This window comes from Oncorhynchus mykiss, chromosome 6, assembly GCF_013265735.2.
Source record: "Oncorhynchus mykiss isolate Arlee chromosome 6, USDA_OmykA_1.1, whole genome shotgun sequence".
Taxonomy (NCBI): domain Eukaryota; kingdom Metazoa; phylum Chordata; class Actinopteri; order Salmoniformes; family Salmonidae; genus Oncorhynchus; species Oncorhynchus mykiss.
In genome coordinates, this window is record NC_048570.1 from 80,586,479 (window position 1) to 80,601,574 (window position 15,096).

General features: G+C 44.5%; 1 protein-coding gene across 6 annotated transcripts in view; it reads right to left on the bottom strand.

Annotated features, from left to right (window-relative positions):
• Positions 1 to 1,879: 1,879 nt before the first annotated feature.
• Positions 1,880 to 15,096, bottom strand: part of LOC110519503 (semaphorin-6D) — a 47,664-nt gene continuing 34,447 nt past the window's right edge. For 2 of the 6 annotated variants that reach the window (XM_036981098.1, XM_036981099.1), the window contains exons 15-19: positions 14,297 to 14,355; positions 13,701 to 13,757; positions 12,857 to 13,087; positions 9,917 to 10,161; positions 1,880 to 5,935 (exon numbers count right to left, since the gene is read on the bottom strand). In XM_036981098.1, coding sequence (XP_036836993.1) covers positions 4,736 to 5,935; positions 9,917 to 10,161; positions 12,857 to 13,087; positions 13,701 to 13,757; positions 14,297 to 14,355 — 1,792 coding nt within the window. In that variant the 3' untranslated portion in view covers positions 1,880 to 4,735. The other 4 variants (XM_036981100.1, XM_036981101.1, XM_036981102.1 and 1 more) reach the window with 4 other exon arrangements.

Here is a 15,096-nt window from a genome sequence, read left to right on the forward strand (position 1 = left end):
GTTGAAAAATCATAATCGGTCGACCTGTAGTGTTTATGTGATGTTGTCTGTAGTGTTTATGTGATGTTGTCTGTAGTGTTTATGTGATGTTGTCTGTAGTGTTTATGTGATGTTGTCTGTAGCGTTCATGTGATGTTGTCTGTAGCGTTCATGTGATGTTGTCTGTAGTGTTCATGTGATGTTGTCTGTAGTGTTCATGTGATGTTGTCTGTAGCGTTCATGTGATGTTGTCTGTAGCGTTTATGTGTTGTTGTCTGTAGTGGTGACTGAGAGGAGAATGACCTCCAGATGCATGGTGTCCTTCAGGCCCAGTGTTATGGCGTGCATGTCTGGGGGGGAGGGGGTAGCAGGCATGGTGTCCTTCAGGCCCAGTGTTATGGCGTGCATGCCTGGGGGGGGGGGGGGGGGTAGCAGGCATGGTGTCCTTCAGGCCCAGTGTTATGGCGTGCATGCCTGAGGGAGAGGGGGTAGCAGGCATGGTGTCCTTCAGGCCCAGTGTTACAGCATGACTGGGGGTGGGGGGTAGCAGGCATGGTGTCCTTCAGGCCCAGTGTTACAGCATGACTGGGGGGGAGGGGGTAGCAGGCATGGTGTCCTTCAGGCCCAGTGTTACAGCATGACTGGGGGGGGGGGGTAGCAGGCATGGTGTCATTCAGGCCCAGTGTTATGGCGTGCATGACTGGGGGGGAGGGGGTAGCAGGCATGGTGTCCTTCAGGCCCAGTGTGGCAGCTTCAGGCCCAGTATTACAGCATGGGGGGGTTGCAGGCAAATAGAGGAGCCATTAAATAGCACTACATCTGCCACTGTATTGACAACACCATGAATCATGGAATCATAAGCAGAACCCCATTGTGTGTTAGTGTGTATCTGTAAAACAGAGGATGTCATTCTTCGGCATTGTTATTGCTCATTCAACGGATCAAGCGGGTTAAGAGTAGCCTCCTCATACCCCCACCCAGGCCTGGTCCGCTCTTCTATATCTCATCTCATCACTGTGACCGTACTGGGTTAGTGTGCATGTGTACGGTGTGTTAGTGTGTGTTCAAGGGCCTGGCACAGTGCTGAAGCTCAGATCTTAAGCCCAGAGCAGGGAGGGACCTGATGTTCATCTCCACGGCAACAAACCACTCTGGAAACTTTCCCACATGACCACACACACACACACACACACACACACAAATACCCTCTGCTCTGCAACAGATCTCCTCTCGAATGTTAATCACCAATCCTGCGCTGCTATGACCAAAAGGGAATCGAACCAAGGACCAAGACCATGTAAGCCCACTAAGCTAAAGCCTAGGCATGCAACAGCACTACTTTGCTTTGGAAATCAACACTGTTGTTGGCAAGACAACAACGCTATTGGCAAGGCAACAATTACTTATTGGCAACCCTTAGCAGAAACAGCCTGGCCTGCAACACCAAATCTTAACAAATCTCCATCTACATTTTGAATGTCTATTTCTGAAACAATGCTGTCTTACATGTATAACTGTAGATATGTAGCTCACTCAGTGCCAGAGGAAAACAGGACATTGTTTGGCAGAGGTGTAAATAGTGTTTGATGTTAGCTAGTGGTTTGTGATGATAGCAGGGGTGCATGGAGGCAAATAGCCTCTTCTTCTGCTGTGGGATATGTTGAAGAAGGAACACTTTAGTAGAAATATAGGCATTAGTGTCCCAGTTAACATTTCACTCATCAAACTCTAATTAAACCAAAGCTTTGCTAAATCAATACAGTTGAACATGAAGAGTATGTTGATGTCTGACTCCTCTAGTGAGTTCAGTGATCGCTGCATCTTGTACTCACTAACTGGATTAGAGAGTCACTGGTCTAATCCGCTGTCTTCTGAGAATCATAAAAAACAAGGGTCTCTCTCAGAATCAGAATTCTGTGCAGTAATATTTTATTTCAACTATACATGCCGTGTTAAAAAAATTATAACAAGAAGTCCTGAAACAAAAGACGATCATTTTGTACACATTCACAGTTCCAACTTTACAACATATATACAAACACTCTGAACAAACATCAGGAGGGCTTACTGTCCAATCAGAACAGTATTAGAAAGGTAATGTCAACGAGGCTGGTTCATCTGCACACACAGAGCATAGATAGACAGGAGGGTAGGAAGGCTTTAGACTGACACTGCAACACAAAAACCCAGGTCAATATGGCAACGCACAAGACAACGCAGCCTGTCTGTCTGGACGAATGGAACAGGGGTGTGTGTGTGTGTGTGTGTGTGAGCCCAAACGCTGGTTAGCAGAGGACGACTGATAGACAACAGACTTTAATTAATACCATTATCTTTTTTAAACTAAATGTGGCTTCGGGTTCCAAACAGGCAGACAAATTAATTCCCCAAATAAGGTAAATGTACCCAAATCATGAACCTCATTGTCAATGTGAGATCTGACCCACATCCTGTTGTTATACATGTCCCGGTCACATGACCACTGCTCACTCTAATGGAACAGTTTATTAAGCCATTAGATACACATCTTTGATCTATAATAATTACCCAGAGTGTTTACCTTAATACTGGGTTGGATGGTTTATTGAGTACTGTATTGTGACTGTTTACTGTATATTGGCTGTATAGTGCCATGTTGAGCTGAGTGTTTTGAAGCAAAGCGTTTAGAGAAAAGACAAGAGTCAGTCTACATCCCCATGCCATAATAGTACATTCACTGCATGGAACCTCAGCTTGGTCTATCAGCAGCCTTCTTCTTCATGAGGTCATATACGGATACTGTAATCCCAGCATGCTTTGCTTCAGCCTGCATTCTGTAATGGAATGTTGGTGACTAAACCGACTCTTAGTTCTAGAATCAAAATAACTGCAGTTTGGTAGATAAATACAAATTGAAATGCAGAACACAAATTTCACTCTGAATTCAAATAATCAGAGTTGCTTAGGTTATATTGTAACAATAATGAAATTCAGGACCAAATCACTTTTTTCCCTCAATTTTTCTGTATATCGATCATTCGTTGAATAAGGCACACAATGCACAGATTGGGGTTAACTGGCCTAAAAATATGTATACTCATATATTTATAATATGTACAGTATCTTGTCATTACCAGCATGACTCGGTAGGACACATTGGTAGATGTTGGTGTGATTGTACACTTGTCACTCACTGGGAAACTGCAAACACAACAATGCCTCTGGAACCAAAATGGCAACCAGAGAACCGAAGATCTAAGATCAGTTACCCTGGAAATGGTTAAGATTAGGTTTGAGAGAGGGTAAGCTGATCCTGCATCTGTACCTTCGGGCGACTACCACACAGAGAGCTGTGTGTGAACTCCCAACGGAGCACAGAGACTAACACTAGTGATGGACATGCAGTTGGCAGGTGAGTCAGACAGACATGTTACAGGATGCCATTTCAACCTGACAGAACTAAACCCATTGGTGTTGCCTAAAATGTTTACGTCTTTCATTTGTGAATAAAATAAAGAAAACCAAACCAAAACAACACCAGCCTGTTGAAGTGGGTTGGATGAAATGTTTCTAAATACCACTCTGCTACAGTGAAAGACTGGAGCAAAGGTCTCTGCATCGCCAGTTTGTATCTGTGTGTCTGTGTGAGACAGGAGAAGAGTGGTATGTGTTGATGTCACTGGAGCCTGTTCTAACAGTGCATTGAATTGCATGGTCTGTACGCACACATACACACACACGTCAGGAGACAACGGCAGCTGTAGGGTACAGACGCATAAGAGGACTAAATACACTCAACATACATTACTCATCATAAACCAATAGCAGCAAACGTGTTTAGTAGATATCCCAGTGAGTTACAGAGGGTCCCTGTTAGGGTACGTAGGCAGCCAGGCCTTTCACCTCCCCAAGCAAAGTGTGTGTGTGTGTGTTTGCTGTACATTGGGTTTTGCCCTCCAGCTGACACACACTGGTGTTCTCTCTGTTGCCTTCCTTCCTCCTCAGTCTTTATAGTTGAGTTAAACACCTCTAAAGGGACACTAAAGGGACACTATGTTTAGTGTGTCTCCTCGCTGCTCTCCCCCATCAGTCAGACAGATAAGATACAAACAGTTCTATTGTATTCCTCCCCCTTGTTCAGTTCAGTCCAGTTCACATTCATGGGAAGACAGAGGGTGTCCCCCAAATGGCACCCTTATTCCCTATATAGTGCACTAGGTACAACCAGGCCTATGTGCCGTGGTCAGAAGTAGTTGACAACAAAGGGGAATAGGGTGCCATTTGTGACACAAACAGACAGTGCTTAGTGACAGTGAGACATCAGACCCATTCTTCAAGTAGTTCTCGGAGTTAGACCTCGTACCGTCCACAGTCGGGATCATAGGGTTAGGCTACACACTGGGGGCCACGCTAGTCCCCTACAGGACCCCTGCACCCATCTACCCCCACCCTGCCTTCTGTCCTGGGCCTGGGCTGAGGTTAGTGAGTCAGGGCCAGGGGTCAGGGTTAGAGGAGACTGACCAGTGTGTTGTGAGATGGAGAGAAACATGGAGCCACAAGACAAGACACAGACCTCCACGTCACATCTGGTGTGATTTTCTCTTTTTAGAGTGAAGGAATGAATCATTCCACGGGGAACACACCCCGACACACACATGGTCCTACTCTCTCCCTAAGCCTTCTCACAACCAGTCTGGCTCTAGAGCACACTCAGTAGTGCCCCTGCCCCGTCCCAGTTAGTACACTTGGTAGTACACTCCATAGTGTCTATAGTGTCCTAGTAGCTGTACTTGTTGACCACCCTCATCTGAGGAGTCTGTGGGGTGAAGGCGTTGGGTTTAGGGGGGACGTCAGGCTTTAGGGACGGGGTCCGTTTAAGCCCCTGGCGGGGGAGCGAGCCGTGCCCACTGTAGCTGCTCTGGCGGGACAGGGAGGGGGGGTGGGGGTGTTGATGGGGGGAGTGAAGCCCCCTCTGGGAGTCCAGTCTGGAGGGAGGGGTGGGGGGCATGTACCCCCCTCTGTTCATACTGTGTTGGTGGGACAACGACACCCCCATACTGACCCCGTTGGGAGAGGTGGCGGTGAGGGAGTGTCTGTGAGAAGAGATCCTGTGATGAGAGCCGTACCTCCTCTCCAGGGTGCCGCTCATGCTTCCTCCCATACCCAGGCTGCCTGTGGGGGAGCTAGGGGTGGAGGGCAGTGGGACGTCAACCCTCTTGGTGGGGCTGTGCCTGGGCAGGGAGGAGGAGGAGGAGGGGGAGTAAAGAGAGGCCTCTCGGCTGGGGACCTTGGGGGGAACCTCAGTGATGTCCCCTAGAGGCTCCAGCATCAGGTGTTGTCTGCTGGGTCGGGGTGCTGAGCCGGCCCCCTCTTGGAGGATAGCCTTGGAGCTAGCGTTAGCCGTGTTAGCATCGTTCAGGTGCTTCAGCAAGTCGTTCAGTGTGTTCCTGGCATCCAGTGACCTCTTCTGCTCCTTTCTGCTCCCTTTAGAATGAGGGGGCGTGGCCTGCAGGTGTTCCATGTTCTCTGGCTTCCTGTCTAGGGTGCGCGGCGGCGTGACGTCGTCGGTCGGGTTTCCATGGTAACCACTGCGGTATTCGTGCGTGGCGTTGGGAAGGACGACGGCGCTGGGGATGTGGGAGTGTCCCAGCGCAGGGTGGGGCTGGGGGTGAGGAGGGGGGGAACTGGGGTGGAACTGGGGACTCTTGGCAATGGAGGAGGAGGTAGAGTTGGAGTTCTTCCTGGGTCCGTTGATCTTCCCGTGGTGATTGGCTCGCTCCCATTGGTTCCTGATTGGCTGCAGGCCTTTCTGCTGCAGCACAGGGGTAGACTCGGGGGTGGGCAGGGCGGCCAGCTCGGGGGGCTGACAGCCGTCCCGGAGGATCATGGTCTTGGTGTCTCCGTTAGGCGTCAGGTCCTTACCACTGCTCAGTAAGTTGGTGTACAGCTTGGGACAGTCCAGACTTGGCTGGTACTCCTGGAGACAAGACAGAAGAGAGGGCTTTGTTAATTTGGTTCCTCCAGCCAACACATACTGTACATACTGTACATACTGTACATACATACATACACAGTGCCTTCAGAAAGTATCCAGACCCCTTAACTTTTTCAACATTTTGTTACATTACAGCCTTATTATAAAATGGATTAAATAAAAATAAATCCTCAGCAATCTACACACAATACCCCCAAAAATCTAAATAATGCTAATTTAACCATTCTCCTATTTGTTTAAAAGCAGTGGTAAATATGAAAATAAAAGTTTACAAATGAATCGAACACCCCCACCTTTCTGTCATGGTTTAAACCATGTATTTCTATGTGGCTGCACAAACCGTCTCTCTGTCCACAGCACTGTCCACTCACTAGTGCTGAATTTCAGCCTCAGCTGAGCTCCTTTAAACACAGATTTTTCTTTGCACTTGCTCACTTTCGCCATTTGTTTGCCAAGTCCCCTTGATAAAAATCGCCTTTAATTCCAATGCATTAGATTTATCCGTTCATTCATAATTGTTTGCTCTTGTCAGTCAGCTGTTTAGAGCGCTCATTGCTTTGTTTCTCAGGCGGGCGCGGGTATCGCTGTTCTCTGTGCCGTCCGCGACCAGAAGTAGACCATTTATTTAGCTTTATTATTTTCAATCAATATCAGTTTTCTTGCCTGGATGAGCTGATGATTGTCTCCAATATCACTAGACAACCAGCCTACAGCTAAATAGCATTGCGCAACCATTCCATCCAACATTAATGACAGTACGCCTATAGTAGACTCTTCACAAGACTTCGATTTGGCAATGGCATAGGCCTACATTATTTTGGATAATGACATTTTACATAGGCATGGTTACACTTAGTGCTTTTTCCGAGATCTCCAAGATCCAGGAATAGTACAGGGTTTAAGTTCAATGTTCTAATTCAATCATTAAATGCTTAATAATTACAAATTACACTATCATTAATGTCATAAATGTAGGGAAAGGTTGTGGTTTATGTCACACGATCTGTGAAGAATCTAAGAATTCAACTTGTGTATTATATTGAATGTAACCTGTTCTGTTTATGTTCATGTGTGTAAAATTGCTTCAGTTGAGAGCGTAGGCTACTGGCAGTGTAGGCCTAGTGGAGGGTAAAGGCAACAAAATGCAGTTGACCCTCCCTTTCTGAAAAATGCATTGAAAGTATAGGGAGCGTAACTTTTCTCACCGCAACCGGCAATCAGAGTTTACCCACCATTTATTTACTACTACATCACTGGCTACCCCACAGTGGAGGTGTCATAATACCCATAAAACCTAACGGTCAAACAGGGAAATGGTTCCAATCGTTTTTACTCCATTCATTTTTCTCATAGGAAATTTTATAAACACTTAAAATAAGGGCTGTGATTCGTGGAGGCTTACCCAGTCGTGGCGTTTTAATAACCATGTAAATCTCTCTCAGACAAGGTGACTTTTATCAATATATTCAGCTCTATTTACTTTTCTGCTAAGTAGTATCAACGTAGACATGCAAGACTACAAATCCCTGCAAGCTTCTGCACGTCGTCTCTAGCTGACACCTTTGCTAACAGGTATTGTCTCAAGTTAAAACTTGCACAAGACAGTTTACAGAATTGCTACATTTAGCTAACAGATAGTTAATCCAGAGATTCTTATCTTTGCCTCTATTCGGCAGTCTTGTCCAGATCATCATGGTATTTGTAGTTCTTTATGATAGCCACATTAGCGTTTAATTTTTAGGGGATAAACACAGGCGACTATGTTGATAAAAATCACCTTATCCTAGAGATTTACATGGTTATTAAAACGTCCCACCAAAGTAAACCTACACCAAACACAGCCCTTATTTTACGTGTTTCTAAAATCCTCTATGGGAAAAATGTATGGTGGAAAAACGATTGGAGGGTATTATGACTCATACTGTGGTACTCTATAGGCCTACACATTGTAGCCTAGTCTAGTAAATTGACCATGTGTGTTAGGGTAACCACCCAATTTCCCCAGGACAGTTTCAGACCCATTTCAGTTGGCCCGACTTTTCAAGGAACAAAACATTTAAATTTGTCAGCAAGAAGCATCAATTCATTTGGCCTAATCAATGGTATTCGCCTAATGTCAGTAGGCACACTTTTTGGTGTTGTAAAGATCTACGTCCAGTGATCAGAGTACATGCAGATGTCTATTTCCAGTCATCAGAGTACATGCAGATGTCTATTTCCAGTCATCAGAGTACATGCAGATGTCTATTTCCAGTCATCAGAGTACATGCAGATGTCTATTTCCAGTCATCAGAGTACATGCAGATGTCTATTTCCAGTCATCAGAGTACCTGCAGATGTCTATTTCCAGTCATCAGAGTACATGCAGATGTCTATTTCCAGTCATCAGAGTACCTGCAGATGTCTATTTCCAGTCATCAGAGTACATGCAGATGTCTATTTCCAGTCATCAGAGTACCTGCAGATGTCTATTTCCAGTCATCAGAGTACATGCAGATGTCTATTTCCAGTCATCAGAGTACATGCAGATGTCTATTTCCAGTCATCAGGAGTACATGCAGATGTCTATTTCCAGTCATCAGAGTACATGCAGATGTCTATTTCCAGTCATCAGAGTACATGCAGATGTCTATTTCCAGTCATCAGAGTACATGCAGATGTCTTTTTCCAGTCATCAGAGTACATGCAGATGTCTATTTCCAGTCATCAGAGTACCTGCACATGTCTATTTCCAGTCATCAGAGTACCTGCAGATGTCTATTTCCAGTCATCAGAGTACATGCAGATGTCTATTTCCAGTCATCAGAGTACATGCAGATGTCTATTTCCAGTCATCAGGAGTACATGCAGATGTCTATTTCCAGTCATCAGAGTACATGCAGATGTCTATTTCCAGTCATCAGAGTACATGCAGATGTCTATTTCCAGTCATCAGAGTACATGCAGATGTCTATTTCCAGTCATCAGAGTACATGCAGATGTCTATTTCCAGTCATCAGAGTACCTGCAGATGTCTATTTCCAGTCATCAGAGTACATGCAGATGTCTATTTCCAGTCATCAGAGTACATGCAGATGTCTATTTCCAGTCATCAGGAGTACATGCAGATGTCTATTTCCAGTCATCAGAGTACATGCAGATGTCTATTTCCAGTCATCAGAGTACATGCAGATGTCTATTTCCAGTCATCAGAGTACATGCAGATGTCTTTTTCCAGTCATCAGAGTACATGCAGATGTCTATTTCCAGTCATCAGAGTACCTGCACATGTCTATTTCCAGTCATCAGAGTACATGCAGATGTCTATTTCCAGTCATCAGAGTACATGCAGATGTCTATTTCCAGTCATCAGAGTACCTGCAGATGTCTATTTCCAGTCATCAGAGTACATGCAGATGTCTATTTCCAGTCATCAGAGTACATGCAGATGTCTATTTCCAGTCATCAGAGTACATGCAGATGTCTTTTTCCAGTCATCAGAGTACATGCAGATGTCTATTTCCAGTCATCAGAGTACATGCAGATGTCTTTTTCCAGTCATCAGAGTACATGCAGATGTCTATTTCCAGTCATCAGAGTACATGCAGATGTCTATTTCCAGTCATCAGAGTACATGCATTGCACTGTTTGGATTATTTTGGACTGGACGAACATGCACAGGTAGCCTACATTTTGAGGTGATTTGTTTGACAATCAGATGACAGCATCATGACTGGTTGTGTTCATGCCACGTTAAAAGGTAATACATTTTTACCGTTAAATTACTTCTTTATTATTATTATTATTAGCCCCCCCCTCCCCAAAATAAATTGTGGACGTCGCACCCTGAATGTCACGGTATAATTCTCACTCTGGTTCTATCTATCTACATAAGATACAACGACCATGTCAGTCTGTAACACTCGGTTACTGAATAATGTGTTGACTCATAAATTGCACTCTGTATTCAGGGCTGCAGGTTACCTTGACAGGACTGTCGAAGAGCCCGTTGAGCTTAGCGAAGGATCCGGTGGAGTCGCTGCAGGAGGGGGCTGACTCTGCATCTTTGTGGGCGTGCCGGGGCTTGTGGCGGAGGAAGGAGTCTCTGTAGCAGAACACCACCAGGCCGGCCACTAGCGCCCCCAGGAGGAAGGCAGCCAACACACAGCTGATCAGGATATTCATGTGGACCATCTGATTGGCTTCTCCCGCCTGGATCTCCCACACACCTGAAGTCACACACCCCATTGGTTAACGAACACCCCGACACACACAATCACAGCCAATCACAGCTTTACACTACACCTCTATATCAGGTGTGTTTGTGGACACTCAGTCATGCATGGTTTCTCTGCTTTTCCCCTTAAAGGTATTCTGTCCGCTATCCAACAGGGATTTTATCGTTACCAAAACCATTCAGATTGGCTTCCACTCTAGTCATTCTTAATTGTAAATACATGGTGAAAATGGTTAGAATCCCACAACCACTCCAGTGATGTAAGCCAATCTAGAAGAAGTAGTATTATGTTAGTTTGAAAAGGAAGAATTGAAGTGTTGCTTTTTCCCTACCAAGTGTCAAACATTTGTCCAGATAGAAATAGGGTTAGTGCATTCCTAACCAGGACAGAGAAAGACTTGTTCTCCCAAAATCAGAAAGACAAAGAACCATTGACTCCCCAGCGTTGTCAAAGGGAAGAGGATTGTAGTTTGTCCTCTACATGGTGAGGCTGTTCTGTTTCTAGACTGCAGCTTGGTTAGTAACCACAGACATGGACGAGTTAAACATTCACAGAGCAGGAGAGAGACAGAGAGAGGTCCTGGAGCCGGAGGGGTTAATGGACAGGCCTGGAACCTGCTCTAACGCTCCTAGGGTTAAAAAACCTAACTCCCAGGGTTAACCCTTTACACCCGGGAACAGGGTTAACCCTTCAACTGTAACAGCCAGGGTTATAGGGTCTACTGGCACAGAGAGAAACGAGGGCAAAATAAAGAGTCTGAAGAAATAATATAGAAGTGCAGAAGGTTTGAAGATAAGATTTGAAAGAATTGTTTAAAAAGGGAGAAAATACATTTTCACCATGTAGAAAATCATTAGAATCATGACAATAAATCCATGAATAAATCAAAATACATGAAGTTGGATGAAATATAAATCATAACAAAATCTGAAAAATGTCATCTGCTATATCACTTGATGGTAATCCCAAATACCTGCCACTGAGTGTGTGTGTGTGTGTGTGTGTGTGTGTGTGTGTGTGTGTGTGTGTGTGTGTGTGTGTGTGTGTGTGTGTGTGTGTGTGTGTGTGTGTGTGTGTGTGTGTGTGTGTGTGTGTGTGTGTGTGTGTGTATGCGTGCGTGTATGTGTGTGTGTGTGTGTGCATATAGTACCAGTCAAAAATGTACACACCTACTCATTCAAGGGTTTTTCTTGTAGAATAATAGTGAAGACATCAAAACTATGAAATATCACATATGAAATCATGTAGTAACCAAAAAAGTATTAAACAAATCAAAATATATGTTATATTTGAGATTCCTCAAAGTAGCCACCCTTTGCCTTAATGACAGCTTTGCACACCCTTGGCATTCTCTCAACCAGCTTTATGAGGTAGTCACCTGCAATGCATTTCAATTAACAGGTGTGCCTTGTTAAAAGTTCATTTGTGGAATTTCTTTCCTCAATGCATTTGAGCCAATCAGTTGTGTTGTGACAAGGTAGGGGTGGTACACAGAAGATAGCCCTATTTGGTAAAAGACCAAGTCCATATTATGGCAAGAACAGCTCAAATAAGCAAAGAGAAATGACAGTCCATCATTACTTTAAGACATGAAGGTCAGTCAATACAGAAAGTTTATTCAAATGTAGTCGCAAAAACCATCAATCGCTATGATGAAACTGGCTCTCATGATGACCAGCACAACACAGGAAGACCCAGAGTTACTCTGCTGCAGATGATAAGTTCATTAGAGTTACCAGCCTCAGAAATTACAGCCCAAATAAATGCTTCAGAGTTCAAGTAACAGACACATCTCAACATCAACTGTTCAGAGGAGACTGTGTGAATCAGGCCTTCAGGGTCAAATTGCTGTAAAGAAACCACTACAAAAGGACACCAACAATAAGAAGAGACTTGGTTGGGCCAAGAAACATGAGCAATGGACATTAGACCGGTGGAAATCTGTCCTTTGGTCTGATGAGTCTAAATTTGAGATTTTTGGTTCCAACCGCCGTGTCTTTGTGAGGCACAGAGTAGGTGAACGGATGATCTCCGCATGTGTGGTTCCCACCGTGGGTGTGTGTGATGGGGCTTTGCTGGTGACACGGTCTGTGATTTACTTATTTAAGGCTACCACAGCATTCTGCTGCGATATGCCATCCCATCTGGTTTGCGCTTATTGGGACTATCATTTGTTTTTCAAAAGAACAATGGCCCAAAATCCACCTCCAGGTTGTGTAAGTCTATTTGACCAAGGAGAGTGATGGAGTGCTGCATCAGATGACCTGGACTCCACAATCACCTGACCTCAACCCAATTGAGATGGTTTGGGATGAGTTGGACCTCAGAGTGATGGAAAAGCAACCAACAAGTTCCTCATGAAGCTGGTCTAGAGAATGCCAAGAGTGTGCAAAGCTGTCATCAAGGCAAAGGGTCACTACTTTGAAGAATATATTTTGATCTGTTTAACACTTTTTTGGTTACTACATGATTCCATATGTGTTATTTCATAGTTTTGATGTCTTCACTATTATTCTACAATGTAGAAAATAGTACAAATAAAGAAAAACCCTTGAATGAGTAGGTGTGTCCGGACTTTTGACTGGTACTGTATGTGTGTGTGTGTGTCTGCTGTAGCAGCTATGGGACCGTCAGGGCTCCATACAGTGTGGTGGCAGCAGTTCTCTCTCTCCCTGCTAGGCCTTACCCTCTAGGCCCCCTGGGAGTGACTCTAGTGAATGGGAGGTGGCCGGGTCATCCTGCTGCACAAACCCTGAGCCATACAGGTCTGGAAAACCAGCCCCAGGCCCCAACCCAGGCCCTTCCCCAGGACCAAGCCCAGGATGGGGACTCAGGGTGGGGGTGAGTACTGGGGGTACTGGGGGGTGTATGGGCCCACTGGGCTGGTCTGTGAATGACGTAGATGACAACTCCATGTCTGTGGTGACAAACAAACTGTTAACACGGTGTGTAGACATGAGGCCAGCAGGCTGTTAGCTTACATCCTGGTTAGTAGGCATGGGTTGGTATGTGTACGGACATGTGGGTTAGTTTACATAACATAATAGGTTTTATGTTTTATGATAATGCTGTTTTAAAAAATAATACCTTTTCTGATTCAAGAGCTTTTTATTTATCATTACCAGTCATAGAAATACAGTTGTAAGATTAATTTTGTTGAGACAGGATACAGTTTGAAAGGGGAAAAGGGTGAGAGTTGTCTGAGGAAGGTCTTTGGTACACAGCAGCGATGATTTCATAGCAGTGATGACGTCAGAGGAGGGAGGGGCGCCGAGTGAGCATGCAGGAAGTAAAGGGGAAGTGCGTGAGGAAGATGAAGTGAGGAAATGAGTCCGTGTGGAGATGGAGATTTCTGACGAGACCCGGTGATGATGTTTGTTGAGATGATGAAGAAGATAAAAAGGTGTTGAAGAAGAGGAGGCTTGTTAAATAAGATGAAGAGTGAGCAGCGTTGAAGGAAGGATGGACGGAGAGAGGGGTTCGGAGTTCAAGGAAAGAAAGAAACCAGCGGAATAAAAGATCCAACTAACCAGAGGTCGGGTCACCAAATGATTTGTAATCTGTCGCTGATGTAGTGGCCAAAAACACTAAAACAATTAAAGGAACAAGAAATCAGTATAAAGGAACCCAAAAGTAAAGTCCCAAAACAAAAAAAGGCCCTGATAACTAAGAGTGTAGTTCTTTCTAATCAAATGATAAAAAGCTAAAGGACAGGTTGTCTGAGTAGGCCCATTGCTACAAGTCTTGTCTGTCTCTAGACCTGAGGAGAGACAGCTATGCATGGCCTCTATCCCCTGTTCTAGTTCTATGGTTTGGCCTGGTGTGTCTCCTATAGCAACACTGTCTTAGTACTGCTACTGGTAGAGCACGTCTATGTTTCTCCCCTCCAAGTAGGCAGCATTAGTTACAGGTGGCCTGGCTGTGTACAGTATGTGGATCTACGGTAGATGTGTATGTTAATACTGAACATAGAACCATGTAGGGAGGGTTACTGATTGGTGTGTTGGTATGGTGTGGTTACTGGTGTTACTGGTAGTGTGTTACTGGTTGGTTGTGCAGACTGATGGTGTGTGATAGCAAGAGAGAGTGAGAAAGAGATGGGTTGGTATGAATGGGAGGGGCTCACCATGGCAGTCTCCCAGCTGAACCGTGTTCCCAAACTCTACATCCTGCTCATAACCAGACCTGAAAGAGAGAGGCAGAGGGGAGAAGATTAGAGCCGAGAACCAAACCTCTCTAACCAACATTTCCTTCCTTTATTCAAGTTTTTCCTGAACTCTGTAGTATGTACCCTAGCTTAGTACTGTGGTAGTATTGTAATATTTAATACTCACAGGGCTCTACATTTACATTTTTCATTGGTAGCACTAGTCCTCCCGCCTTTAAAAAGGTTAGGAGAACCAGAAAATCTGATTTTTGAAATAGATTGAGATGTAGTCTATATGAAGTCTAGCTGCTCTACAGCCCATGTTGTGCCCTAAAAACTCATATGGAACCCTGTAAATACATGTGTTTACTATAAAAACCTAAAATGTTGATACAGATACCTGTCATTGAAATGAAAAAGTAATTTTGGGGAATATACGGTTTCTGCATTATGTAAAAGCACTATTTTCCTATTGAGATGCATTACACCGAAAATTGTTCACTGTCTCTTTAAGAGCATTTGTGATGATGTCATGCAGAACATCTCTCATTCAAATCAAATACAATTTTATTGGTCACATACGCATATTTAGCAGATGTTATTGCGGGTGTAGCGAAATGCTTGTGCCATTCATTGTTCCATTCATTCATTGATCATTGATCTCCTGAAGAAGCTATTCCCTTTCCTTTCTTTCTGTGCCTCCAAATGTTTGAATATACTGGTCAAGTTACCAGGTCGTTTGCTAGATAGCTAATGAGCTAACAAACATGACTGAACAA